This window comes from Equus przewalskii, chromosome 29, assembly GCF_037783145.1.
Source record: "Equus przewalskii isolate Varuska chromosome 29, EquPr2, whole genome shotgun sequence".
Lineage (NCBI taxonomy): Eukaryota > Metazoa > Chordata > Mammalia > Perissodactyla > Equidae > Equus > Equus przewalskii.
In genome coordinates this window covers 37750858-37764877 of record NC_091859.1, presented here as the reverse complement: position 1 = coordinate 37764877, position 14020 = coordinate 37750858, and the positions used below count along the sequence as shown (strand labels likewise).

At 37.8% G+C, this 14020-nt stretch overlaps 1 protein-coding gene and 1 long non-coding RNA gene across 9 annotated transcripts in view; one reads left to right on the top strand and one right to left on the bottom strand.

Moving 5' to 3' along the window:
* MRTFA (myocardin related transcription factor A) overlaps positions 1-14020 on the top strand; it is a 194242-nt gene that overhangs the window by 92922 nt on the left and 87300 nt on the right. The window contains exon 1 of one of the 8 annotated variants that reach the window (XM_070600153.1): positions 10014-10335. The exons of 6 other annotated variants lie outside the window; for them this stretch is intronic. In XM_070600153.1, coding sequence (XP_070456254.1) covers positions 10290-10335 — 46 coding nt within the window. In that variant the 5' untranslated portion in view covers positions 10014-10289. Of the gene's footprint in view, positions 1-10013; positions 10336-14020 lie in introns of those variants that run through there. One more of the 8 variants, XM_070600152.1, reaches the window with a different exon arrangement.
* LOC139080310 (uncharacterized) overlaps positions 4762-14020 on the bottom strand; it is a 45506-nt gene continuing 36247 nt past the window's right edge. Inside the window, exons 2-3 of the long non-coding RNA XR_011534723.1 lie at positions 5212-5406; positions 4762-5065 (exon numbers count right to left, since the gene is read on the bottom strand). This is a non-coding gene — a long non-coding RNA (uncharacterized lncRNA). The remainder of the gene's footprint in view (positions 5066-5211; positions 5407-14020) is intronic.

Sequence of the window (14020 nt, the reverse complement as noted above, 5' to 3'; positions counted from 1 at the left end):
ATGAGTTTTGGAACTGGCTGAGACTGCATAAAGCCTATTTTCAGGAGCCTCTAGAATAGGAGCTGAAATGCTGATTTGCCTCTTTTTCTCATTGTAAATATATTACATTCCAGTTATCCTATAGGCTTTTATGGGAAAGCCTGGGAATTTTGCCATAATCATATTTCATGGCTTCTGTGGGAAAGTGCATTCCATATTCCAAATGATCCTATTATGAGCTTTTGGAATATAATCCATTTATAAGTTGAGGACTTGCTTATATCTAAGAGATGTGTCTCTTGAAGTTTGGGAATTATAGATTTAAGATACAGCGAATAGTAGTTACATGGAATGCATTACTCAGAAGGCATTGCAGACAAAAGTTAGATAAATTAATGGGCAACAAGTTCATAAAGGTTTCCAAGAGAAAGGTGATATTTGGGGGATTCTTAACCTTTTATTTTGTCCTTGACTTTTAAATTAAATTTTATTTCAGGACAGTCATTCGTACCTTCCTACAATCCTACTACTGTTCACTGCTGTGGCCACTCTGGAAATTAGTATTCAGCAGATATTTATAAAGTGCCTATAGTACATGAGACTGCGGAAAACATTGAAGGTTATAAAGAAGAAGTTGTACCACAGCTATCAGATTTGCCTCCTTCCCTCCTGTTGCTTTAGTGAACAAATCATTAGCTCTTTTATCAGAGCGAATCAATATCAAATTTCTTTTGTTTTTCCTTCCCATTTTGGGTACTGCAAACCAGATTTGGGGCTAGTGATTTGTTTATGGGAGATAAGTTTTTGGTTCATGGATAGAGGTTGAATACCAGGCAGTGTTGTTGAAAATGGTGAGATTTATTTAGCTTTCCCCTTCTCTGCGTGGTCTCCCTTCCTAGCCATCCCCTGAATAGCTATCCTGCACTTCTTGTGTTCTGGTTAACAAATTTGTGCTTGGATATTAAAGCTGATGAGACCTTTGAATGACTTGAATTTTTGTGTTTTGAAGGGGATCTCGTTATTGAGAAAGTGCCTTTCTCCAGCCCAATGATTGAATGAATAAAAACTTGAAATATCACCCACAAAAAACTGCTTATATTTACACCTATAGGAATGTTCATTTTTGAATCACAGATTGTTCAGGACTCAATAGATATGAATATCCTTAGAGAACAATGGAACAGAACATTTGAAATTATGTCTGCAAAATTGAAAAAGCTTCTTATACTAATCATCCCCTTGAAATTAGATTGGTGAGATATGTATTTTACCATTCAAGTCCTTTTTCTTTTTTGGGAGGGAAATAATAACATGTATACAGAAAAGTATGTAAATCAAAAGGTAGTTTACAGCATAACCATAAAGCAAAGAGCTGTGTAATGCTCAGCTCAGCAGCAGCTCTTTGTGAACCCCAAGGATGTCTCCACATGCTCCTCTATGATCACAGCCCCATCTCTTCTTCCTAGGAGCGACCATATTCTAACTTCTTGAAAATAATTTTTTTTACCAATTATATATTTATTCATGAACAATATAATTTAGTTGACATTTATATGAATAGAATGATTCTGTATTCTTCTTTTGTTCAACATGTGTGGTTTTCATTCATGTATATAGCTTGAGTTCATCCATTTTCATTACTTATAGTGCATGCTCCCAAAGAAAATTATTCTGTAATTTAAAAAAAAATTCCTTCTTCTTGTGAACATTTGGGTCCTTTCCAGGTTTAGGCTATTGCAGTGTTACTCTGAATGTTCCTCGTGTATCCTGGTACATGGGTTCATTAGTAATATAAAATTACTAGTTAATAAACTGTTTTCCAAAGTGGTTGTACCAGCTTATGTCCTCTGTAGCAGTATATGGAAGTTTCCACTGCTTCATATCCTTGTCAAAACTTGGAATTGTTAGCTTTTTAATGTTTACTACTCTGCTGATTATATAAAGGTATCTTATGACATTCTTGATTTTCATTTTAAGGTTTTTCAGTGAGGTTGAACCTCTCTTCTTATATTTCTTGGCCCTTTGGATTTCCTCTTTGCCTGTTCTTCCTACTATATTGTTGTTTTCTTGTTGACTAATAGGAATTCTTTGTATATTCTAAACACTAGTTTGTTGTTGCTTAAATGTGTTGCAGATATCATCTTCCACTCTGATTTATCTTTATCATTCTCTTTTGGTACCTTTTGATTGAGAGTTTCTAAGTTTAATGTACTTGATTTATGAGTCTTTTATAGTTATGAGTTTTGTGTCTTAGTTTTTTGTGTGGGATTAAGGTAAGGCCCAATTTAGTTTTTTTTTTCCAAGTGGATTCTCATTTCTTGAAAATACTCTTGTTTCCCCAGCCATCAGCAGACCTCCCTCTTTTGCATATCAAGGACTTACCTTGTGTGTGGGTGTCTTTCTGAGCTCACTATTTGCTTCCATTCTCACTATTTGTCTATACCTGCACCAGTACCTCACAGTCTTAATTATGATAACTGTAATAAGCCCTGTTATATTGGGAGAAGTAAGTCCTCCCACGTTTTTCTTTTTCCAAGAGTGTGTTTCTTGCCTTATTCTTTGTCCTCTCCATTACCATATGAATTTTAAAACTACTGTGGGATCTGATTGGGATTGCGTTAAATCAAATAAGCCAATTTAGGGAGAATTAACATCTTTAGAATATTATACCGTGAACATGGTATATATCTCCATTTATTTAGATTTTCTATAAGGTCTCCCAATGAAATTTTATAATTTTCCCTGTAGTTTGTTAGGTTTATTTTTAGAGGTTTCATATATTTTAATGCTGTTGTGTTATTCTTTTAAAAAATTTCATTTTCTAACTGTTGTTGCTGATCCCATATGTTTTTCTGAAAGAAACAACAGATACAGTTTGTATGTGTCTGTTACCAGCTATGCTGTGTGGGGTGGGAAGAGTTACGTAAAGAGAAATAAGCAAGAGAGAATGAGAGTTAAAATGACATACTCTTTCCCCCTTCATAGGCTTTTCTCATCCTTTGAGTAAAACTTAGGAAGTGCTCATTTGTTTTCCACATGTATAGCCTGTGGAAGAAAGGGCAGATAATATATTCTTTTTCTCTAAGGGTATGCACTGTATTCTTTCATGCTTCAGCGTTGCACAGGAGGTACTAATTAACTTCTGGAAGAAGTAAAAATTTGAGTGGGCAGTTGCTGATCCAAATTACAGTATTTTCTTCGGGAAAGGAAAGAGATTTGTTGCTTATGTTCCTCAGGAAGCCTGGTTGTTGAGGATTTTCTAGATGAGGTCTCCCAGTCAATGTAAAAATGCCCAAATCTTAAGCATGTCAGTTCATTAAGTGATTCTGTTTATAATGTGGCTGAGAGATTTCACAACCTGCTTCATCTCAGCGCTCAGAAATAATGAATTTCCCATTCTTATGTATTCATCGAATGTTGTGCTAGGCTCCTGGAGAACAGATAACAGATAGAATCTCCCTCTTAAAAAAAATAAAAAGTGAAAAAACCTCCCATTGGATCCTATCTCCTGGAGAAAATTGCTATTAGCATATGGTTTACTTGCCTGCAGTCTTCTAAAATGTATGTTTTAAAAATAACTGAGCTAATACTATGCTTTTTTCATTTAGCATTGTAGCTTAAGATTTTCCATATGGCATTGAAATATTTTTATAACGTAGCCTTTTTAATGGGTGTATAACATTCCATTCCATACCATCATTTATTTAATTTCTCCCTGATTATATATTTGAATTATTTCCTATTTTTCAAAGTTATACTAATATTTGGATGAACATCTTTTAAAGCCTTTTCTTCATTTTGCATTATTTCCAGAGAAGTGGAAATATTCGCTTAAAGAATTTGACCATTTTAATGTTGAAAAATTTATTCAGTGACTATTCAGCACCATCTGTATGCTAAGTATTGGAGAGACAGTAAGGAGGAAGTCAGATAAAGTTTTCATTGTCATGGGATTTACAGTTAGTGAAAGAAAGATTAAACAAAGAGTTATACAAGGCAACTCATAGTTACAAACTTTGGTAAGTGCTTTGGGGAAAAAAAACACAAGTTGTTCAAACAGAATAGCGAATCTAATAGTGATAGTTCTACTTTAGGTGGAGGTACTGGTCAGGAAAGGCCTCTCTGAGTGAGAGACATTTAAGCTGACAGCCCAAGCTCATTCAGTGGTTGGCCAAACAAAGCAAAGAGGAAATAGTGTGTGAAGGCTGGGGGAAAGGGGAAAGGACACAAGCACAGGCAAGGGTCATTGGGGAAAACTTGGCACAAAAGAACTGAAAGAATACCAGTGTGTCAGTGGGGGAGTGAGAGAAGGTGATGTGGGGTAAGGAGATAGTTAGGGACCAGATCACGCAGCCTTTGTGGGCCTCGTTAAGAATGGAGGTTCCTGAGAAATACCTTGTCCAATTCCATTCCAAAGTGGCCTACCAATTTTTGCTTCTCTTACCCTGTATGAGTGCCTGGGTCACTTACTAGCATTGCTAGTCTCATTTGTAAGAGACTTTGCTAATGTGATAGATGAAATGTTTTCACTTGAATTTGTATTTCTTTGATAACTAGTAAGGAAGAACCTTTCCCTAGATGTTCGTAGCTAGTGGGTATTTCGTTGGTTTTGACCATTCAGTTCATTTCCTTGCCCACTAAAACTTTATTTTTAAGATTCTTCCACAAGTACTCTAGTAACAGACTCGGAACCACTTGTCAGGAATTTGTGGAAGAGTTTCTTATATGTCTCTCACTGTCTGTACAATACTCTGGATAAAGGGATGGATTAGGTCGAGACCATGCTTCTTTTAGCTTTATTGTTTTGTCATTCGTGGATATACAAGTCTGTGGAGTTGGGAATTTGGAAACTCTGGTGCCTGTATTTTTTAAGAGCTAGCTCACGCCATCCTCCTTCAGAACTAATCGCTGCCGCTTTTACATGTGTTTAGCTCATTGTGCTCTTACTTAGCACTTCATTTTTTTCTTTTCTTTCTTTAATTGTTGGTTAGAGATTTTTCTGCCCTACTTTATTATAAGGCCCTTGAGGGCAGAGGTAGTGTCAGTCTGCTTCGTCCTTGTCTTTGTGCTGCCATTGGCGTTGATACTGCAGAATGACAATATTTCAGACACACAGTATGAATGAGTTGGCTGTTTATCTTTATGGCATTACAGCCCTTAATATTTACTGTACTTTGAAGAGTTAGCTGAAAATACAGCTTTCATCTATCCTGAGGCCAAGGAATAGCTTACCTGTGATAGTGTGGGATCCTTCCAGCTTTGCAGGTCTTGACTGAGTTTTTCATCAGTAGTAGATTGTCGTCATAGGAAAAGGAGGCTGCCCAGGACCTGTAGAGACTTGCCTGGATACTGGGTTATGTTGTCTTTTGGGTGTTTTCACTTTGCCCAATACCAGGTTTCTGGGAGAGAGACTTAACTGGTTGGAGCCTGTAAAATTTCAGTATGATCATTAGATTTTTGTAGAGCTAAACCTCAGTAAACTGCATGCACTTGTGAGAACCCAAATCAGAAATGGACATAGGAACTAGATTACATTTCAGTTTTCTGAAATCCCACAGAGATCATAAAAAGACATTTGTTATTTCTGTGTATACCTGCCTATGCTACAGTCCACCGTAGAAATGGTATCAGTTCTTAGGTTGACAGCTTTCGATGGTTAAAGGATTGCCTGTTTTGTAGGTAAGCTAGGCTCTGTTCCTCTGGTTTCTCCTATTCATTGCCTACAATTCGGGCATTTTCATTGTCGTTAGCACTTAATATTCCTGAGGTTATTATTGTGAATGTCCTTATTTATGTTAACCCTGTACTTCAATGTTGTGGATAATTTTAGTCTTCTTCATGTAGTTTCCTAAATTATAATACCTTCAGCATGTGTTCCAGTGAAAATTGTAGCAGACTCCCTGCCTCTTCTTGGTAGGTAGGGATTCTTTTGTTGTTATGAACTTTTCCCCTGCTGTTAGAACTTTCTGCAGTAAATAGAGCTTTCCATTCCATTTGGCGTACCTTTATGAATGCTGTCACATGTCAGACACTGTGCTAGATCTATTTTTTTAAAAAAAGATTTTATTTTTCCTTTTTCTCCCCAAAGCCCCCCAGCACATAGTTGTATATTCTGGTTGTAGGTCCTTCTGGTTGTGGCACGTGGGATGCCGCCTGAGCATGGCCTGATGAGTGGTGCCATGTCCGTGCACAGGATCCGAACCAGCGAAACCCTGGGCCACTGAAGCGGAGCACGTGAACTTAACCTGGCCCCTGTGCTAGATCTATTAATGCAGAGGCATTAAGCCATCTGGTAAAGAGCAATAATAGAGGTGGGCACAGGTTCTGGGGGAACATAAATGAGGGGTATTTAACATTATCCCTGGAGGGAATAAGGAGGGTGGGGAGAGTGCCAGGATCAGGGAAGGGTTTCTCGAGAAGGCTGCACTTAAACTAAGTTTTGAAGAATAAATAATAATTAGTTGGTAACAAGGATTTTTTTTAATAGAGGCAAGGCTGGAGAGAAGGAGCACAGTTAAGAAGCTATCACTGAAGTACACACTACCGCCTGTGAAATATTCTTGTGAAAAACTTTAACTTGAATTGGATCAAGTCTCTGCATCTAACTCCTAATTTATTGGAAGTATAGGGGTTAGAGTAGCATGTTAAATGGCACCATGGGGATACAGTTAGCAAAATCCAAAATGTGGGGAAACAACCTGATTTCTTCAACAAATAAGCTATAACAAAAGAAAAAGAGGAAGGGGGAATCTATAGATTGAGACTTAAGAGACACATCAGTGAACTACAACATGTTTTCCCTGTTGGACGCTGATTTGAATAAATCAAGTCTAAGAAATTTATGAGACAGTTGGGAAAATTTGAACATTGATAGTTGATGATATAAAGGGATTTTTAAAAATTTAGGTGTGATAATGGTATTGTTATATTAAAAAATTAGTTCTTATCTTTTAGATATACAGAATAAAGATGAAATTAGATGATGCCTAGAATTTCCTTCACAGTGATTCAGTGTTGGCTGGGTACTTTGTGTATGTGGGGTAGAATAGATGAAAAAAGTTTGACCGTGTGTTGATAAATTCTGAAGCTAAGTGGCAGGCTACTTAAATAGCTTATTATGCCATTCCTTTCTACCTTTGTGTATGTTTGAACTTTTCTATAATGTTTTTAAAAAGCTGTTGCTATACTCCAAGCAAGAAATATTAAGGACCTGAAATAAAGCACTGGCTATAGGGATGGAATGAAAGGATGGATTTGAGGAATATGTTAGGAGATAATTAGTTATGCTTAGATGTTTAGGGCTGAGGGAGGGGAGTCTAAATTTATGGTTTGCGCCCTGAATACTGTTACCTAAGATAAGGAAAATGGAAGCAGTATATCTGGAGGGGTTGGTGCAGGGTGATGATACTGGAAGTTTGCTTTTGAACGTATTGAGTTTAAGATAGCCAGGTAGACATGCATGGTTGGTAGCTGACAGGTGAAGTCAGAGCTAGCGATGGATCAGTCTGTAAGTGATAGTTAATCTCAAGAAAGGATGAGATAGCCCAGGGAGACTATAAAAGGGGGAAAGGAGTGTCCCTGAGAGGGGCAAAGAAAGAAGAGCCACTTAGGATTCTGAGAGGAAAGGTCAAAGAGTTAGGAAAGTAGGATTTTTAAGAAAATCAAGGAAATAATAAGTTTTAAGAAGAGCATGGAGGCTATGACAAATCCAGTAGGAAAGTCAAGTGGGATCAGAACTTGTCTAGTTCCTCTTGATTATGAACATTAAAGGCCTTTGGGAGTCTTTAGGGGTGAGAAAGCCTGGTGAATAAACTATATTGGTATCCTGCAGTATCAGGCCCCTCTAGAGTAGGTTAGTAGAAACTGTGGCTCATATTCAATTTGTGTTGATTAACTGAAGAGTTATGATTAAAAGTAAAAGAGCTTTCATTTTATTGCAAATTAAGATCATTACTCTTCATTCCTTGGTGCCAGTAACTTGAAAATCATGTTTACTTGTGCAGAGACCTTGTCAAAGCTTATTTTAGTTTTCTGTGTATGAAATTTTGCTCCTTTGCACAGAAAATAGTGGAACTGAAGCTGCCACAGGAGTCAGACTTTTAGAAGTGTGAAACCTGACGTAAAGCCACTTTTCCCAGTGACTCTGTTGCTGTGCTGATATCCTTCAGGGTAAAGGCAAAAGCTTAGCAGTAGTCAGATTGTTGCTTGTTGTTTCCTTTTTTAAAGATTAATTTTTTAGATTTCTATTTTAAAAATTGTTTTTCTTTTCTTTAGCTCATTTTATCCCAAAGTACAGATGAGATAATGGATATGGAATTGCTGTGAAAAAGTTAACAGATGATTTGAAATGTGATGTGTGATTGTTCCCGCCACCGTGTGACTGTCTGTATGTCCGTGGGGCTGGCGTATCGGCAGCTGTGGCGTCGGAGCCCTCTTCTACAGCAGAGAGAAGTTTGGGCAGCAGGGAAGCAGCCCTCTGCCCTTCCTACGATCTTCTGTGCAGGAATCTTATCATTTGTATTTTATTTCCCCAGAGGTACAGAACTGTGAGAACTTGTTTCACTTGAAAAACCCTCACACAGCAAATTGTATGGTCCACATAGGGACGCAGGAATGACTCAACCTTTGAGGGATGCTTTTCCTTTAGTTGCTAACCTCTGACCAGACTATCATGTCTTCTGAGAGTTGAAATTTATGCATTTTTCGTATGGCAGTTTGAGAGGTTGGTTGCCAGAGGGGCCAGTGAGAATGCTTCTGTCTTCCTGGAGCAGCATTTAGCCCACACTGGCTGCCACTCCGTTGCCTGTTGAGTCATTCCCACAGTTCTATATAGAGCTTTTCTGGCTTTTCTTCTAAACAAGATGTTCTTGGAGTGGGAAAGAAAGGAAGTTTTTCTCTCCTCCACAGAATCTCCCCCACCCCAAATCTGCATTGCTTTCTCTTTTCTAATAACAGAATATTGCTCTCAATCATTCTGAGATTATTTTCTCTTTTAAGGTCTCTGAGTGCTCTCATTTATCATTTGTTTGACTATGTAATCATTAAGGCATTTGCTGGGCTGAGTTTGCAGCAGTAGGCTCTCAAGATACAGACTGCTACATAACCAGAAAGATGGAGGAATTCTAGCTAAACATACCAAACATGGATTTCTAGTTTTCAGCTATCTAAAAATCAGTCAAATGTGCTAAGGCATCTTAATATCCTTATTATGAATATCAGTTAGTAAAAAGTACTGTAAAGGGAATGAATGGGCTTTTAATTTTGGATAAATGAAAATTGCTATAATTTGAAAGGATTTTAGTTTGTTTTTGTTTTTGCGATGGAAAGTAAAATGCCCATGTTCATTCTTATTCAGAAGTTCCTGCTCTGTGCTAGTGGAAAAAGAGTTGGTTTCTTTATCAGGAAAGGGAAATTCGCATATATTGGAACTGTCTTCTGTGTTCCATACATCCAGCAAGATCATAAAGCATTGTAGAAAAGTCAGATAACAGCTGTCTATGCACAGATCGCATGTCTTACACAGGCACAAGTAAGGGGCTTTTTCAGGGGATGGGCAGATCTGAAAGACAGATTACAGTCCAGGAATGGATTCAGATGACTTTTTGAAACAGATATTTTAATTGGAGTAGGGGTGGAGAAATAGTTGAGCTTCTGTAGTTAAATATTCAACTTCCTTAGCCTGTTATCTATAAATATCACAAATGAAAAGCCGTTGGAGCTCTTTTTCAGAAAACTAACTCACTGTACATATTTATTTGTGTGTGTGTATGTGCCTAATCCCCATCCCCACCTCCCATTAATGGGTCAGTAATTGGGCTGTTTCTTTCACAAGATTGAGTTGTTTGGATTGTGTTTAATCTGTTATTCTAAGCTGCATTAGTAGCAGAGTCTGTTGTACTAAGGTTTTGAACAAAACCTCATCTTGTCTTCTTAAAAAAAGAGGAAAAAAGAAAAAGCAGTTGATCTGTTTTCTGAAGGTCTCTCTCTGTAGGTCTCTCCCCTCCCCCAGAGAGGAATGGCAAGGGGAGGAGCTCACTCACTGTTCTAACCGCGCTTCATATGTCTTAACTTGAGCACTTTTTGGTTTCCTGTCGGCAGTAATTCAACTCTGTGCCATCTTGACTTGCCTGAAGGGTGGATAAATTGGTAACTGCACTGAGAAGAGGAGTGAGTTCTCCCAGTCTGATTTGGGCATAAGGCACGAGACTGAATTTATGAACGCTTTGGTAGCTTCTGAAGACAGCATCTTTCTTCTGTGACTGAATTTCTTCTTTCTATTTGTGGGCTGTTGTTTCTGAGAAGATTTTGTCATGACTCTGCTGGAGCCTGAGATGTTAATGATGGCTGTGCAGTCCGGTAATTCCCATATTTCTTCATATCCTATTTGCCATAGGTTTCTTTAAAAAGGTTTGGCATATTTGTGCTAGGATTGGATGGAGAAGGGGAGGAAGATGGATGGGGGTAAACATCAATTGTCCAGTAAATGTACTGCTTTTTCAGGTTTTTATTATAAAAACAATAATTTTTTTCTAATCATAAATTCAAGTTATTCAGACGTAGCTTTGAATTGATACTTACTGGCCTTAAGTCTGAGAGACCTATGTGAGAGAAAAACCCAATTTGCCTTCTTTAATCAAGTATTTTATTGTCAGTGGTGCTGCTTTTGATGAAGGATAATTAAATTGCTTTTGCTGTTTTATACGTTACAGTCTTTAATCACTAATCTACACTCTATTTTTATGTCTCTTTGTGAAAGCGTGTTTTAAAATTTTTCCTTAGCTGTTCTTTCTCTTTTGTGGTGTAACCATTCTATATCATCTTTTGGTACTTTGGAAATGCTCTTGATAACACATTGGATTGGAACTCTAAGTTTTGGAGATGGGAAAGTTAGAGCAAAGAGGCAGTCAACAGAAAGAATATAAGATTTTTAAAATTCTGTCTCTAAAAACAGTTTTCCCAATTCAAAAGTGTTTTTTAAAACATTTTAAATTCCATTTTGTTTTTAATGGTTTCTTTTACTTTTAGTATTTTTAAACTTAAGTTAGATATCTAAAAATAGGGAATGTTCTTTTGTTATTTTTAGACTTCTGCTAAAATGTAGTCTGTAGTGTTTTCCTGTTTCAGACCATATCTTGAAAGATTCATACAAGTGGCATTTGGGGACCTCTTCCTATCCACTGGCCTTCATTCAAAGCAGGATGAGACTTCTTGGTTCTGGCACATAGTGTCTGTGGCAGAATTGGTCTTACTGTTCTCCTTGGGGAACACTTCATTGTGTGTTGATATCCATCTGAAGACAGGATCAGATGCTATCAGGTTAAGCTTTATGGACAGGGAAGGGTCAAAGAGGAAAGACACCCCTACCATTCTTTTCTTTCTGGTTTTACAAATAAGACCATGATGAGTCATTTATTAGTTGAGTTTTCTGTTCATATATGCTATGTGTTCCAGGTGGCGTTTCCTTTTCCTCCCCCAGATCTGTTGTACTTTGTGTTCTAAACAAGATAGTATGCTTATCTGAATGTTTCCCATCTGTCTTTGATAAAATAGCTCCCAATTAAACTGACTTGGATTTTTTTTCTGCTCTGTATTCTAGTTCTCTACTGTATGTGGGCAAATGCATATTTTATCTTAAGGAGTAGCCATTAGCATTTGAACCCTCTCCTTTCTTTGATCACCTTGTTATTTAGAGATCATCTCAGTCCAGTAACTTTTTAAAATAAAGGTTAAGGAGGCCAGGTCTGTGGCCAAGCGGTTAAGTTTCCGTGCTCTGCGTCAGCCGCCCAGGGTTTTGCCGGTTTGGATCCTGGGTGCGGACACGGCACTACTCATCAAGCCATGCTGAATTGGTGTCTCACATAGCACAACCAGAAGGACCTACAACTAGAACATACAACTATGTAGTGGGGCGCTTTGGGGAGAAGAAGAAGGAGAAGAGGAAGAAAAAGAAGTTTGGCAACAGATGTTAGCTCAGGTGTCAATCTTTAAAAAAATAAAAATAAATAAAATAAAAGTTAAAGGATTGTTTGCTTTCCCCTAAGGGAGTCTCACTGTTCATGGCTGGATAAGGGAAAGGGACTTAACATTTTCTTGTCTTGCCTAAGAGCTATTTTTCCTATGGCATATGTTGGGTAGGGCTAGCCACCCATCTGTTGGACCAGCTACTTCATAAAACTTTCAAAGGATAATAGTATGTAGACACTTATGGATGAAATTGACAAGAATTTGGATACAGGTAGAATGAAAGGTCTGCAGAGAATAGTATGTATGTGAACCTCTTTCTTTTGCCTGTTTTCGTAAAATTAGAGAAAATTAGATACAGGAAGGAGTAATAGCAGGCTGATTTCTCTAGTACTTGTGGTTCCTAAGTGTTCTGAAACTTTAATAATGTGTTGGTTGTGTAAAATCGTTACTGTTTTCTTCTAAAGCTGTAGCCATTATGCTGGATTGTAACAGTAATATGACAGCTGTATTTATGATAGGAGATGAAAAAGCATCTGTTATGAAGTCTTAATAAACTAAAAGCCAACCATTCTTTCTAAAAAGTCAAAGCTTTTAGACTATTTATGTGAGCCCTAGGTTTTCTAGCAATAAAATATTTTGACCTGCATGAGTGTATATGCTTTATAGATGAAACTTCTGTTTAATAAGCTTTTTAAAGTAATTAAACCCCTTTAGACAAGATTCAAGATGCAAAGTCTTTACCCTAAGTTAAACTTTAGGATACTGAATATTATAGCAAGGTACATTGTGTATTTGTTGACAGTTTTCATTTAGTATTTGGAGCTTGGAGATTTTGGTGGGGCATACTCGCACTTAAAGACTTTCATCCTCATCACTACCTGTGGTCTCTTACTGACCCCTTGAGATCCAGTTCAGCTGCTACCTTTCTGTGAAACCTCTCTCAATAGTCAGCCTTTCTTCCTCTCTGTTCCTGCAGGACCACCTTTCCAATGTAGACTAATTATCATTTTTACGTGTTTCCCTAGTTAGATTATTAGCTTCTCAGAAGCAATGTATTCATCTGTATATTGGCTCCTGACATTGACACATGGTAGAACTTTGGTGTTTTTTTTTTGAATGAATGAAGAAATCTGGTTTGGCATACTTTCCCTAATAAACAGGCATAAGCCTTTTCAATCAAGATTTTATCGAAATATTTTGCGATGTGTTCTCGCATTAAGAAATACTCTAACCACCGTCCTGTATCTTAGCCAATCTTTGCCCAAAGCAGGTGCTGTTGAAAGCATGGCTTTCAAAATTGAAATTCTTTCACATCTTAGGATGTGCAGTATGCCCAGTCTGTCTTCCTTTGATGTGTATTGCTAAATCTGTGTTCTGATCAAGCCACGATTAGAGGATTTAAAGCATCTGTCACCACTATGGAAACCTGTATAAGATATTGTGATTAGAAAACTAATTATCTGAGGTGGACATTTGGGATTTCGGAAGCTAAGACTAAGGGAATATTAGGGCACAGCAGTGACTCTGGTATATTTTAGAAGAGAGCAGTGCTGGGGCTCAGCTCTTGACTGCTAATAGCTGAGGCTTTCACCAGGCAGGCCCTGTCTGTGCATCTAGCCGGTGTAGTCTTCTTCTTAGTTCATAACTCTGCCACAGTGGGACAGAGTTCTGTTGTAGAGAAAAGGATTGAAGCAGTTCCCTAGGTGTGTTTTGGTCCTATGACATACATCTGATCTTAATGAGGCACAGTTAGGCAGTCTGTTTATTTTTTCTCTGTCTCTCTTGTGCGCCTATGTACACATACCCACCCACCCACGTGCACACACACCATACCTAGATACACACACTCCAACACACCCTACTCCCTCTACTTTCCTATGCATGGGATATCTCTGGGAGGATCTATTTATCTATGTATAGGACATCTCTGGAAGGACCATGAAAAACTGGTAACAGTGACTACCTCAGGTAAGGAGGATGGAGAGCTCGGGGCTTGGGATGGAAGAAACTTTTTGTTCCGCAGAACAGTTGAGCTCTCTTTTAAGTTTATTATCATTATGAGATACCCGATAAATGT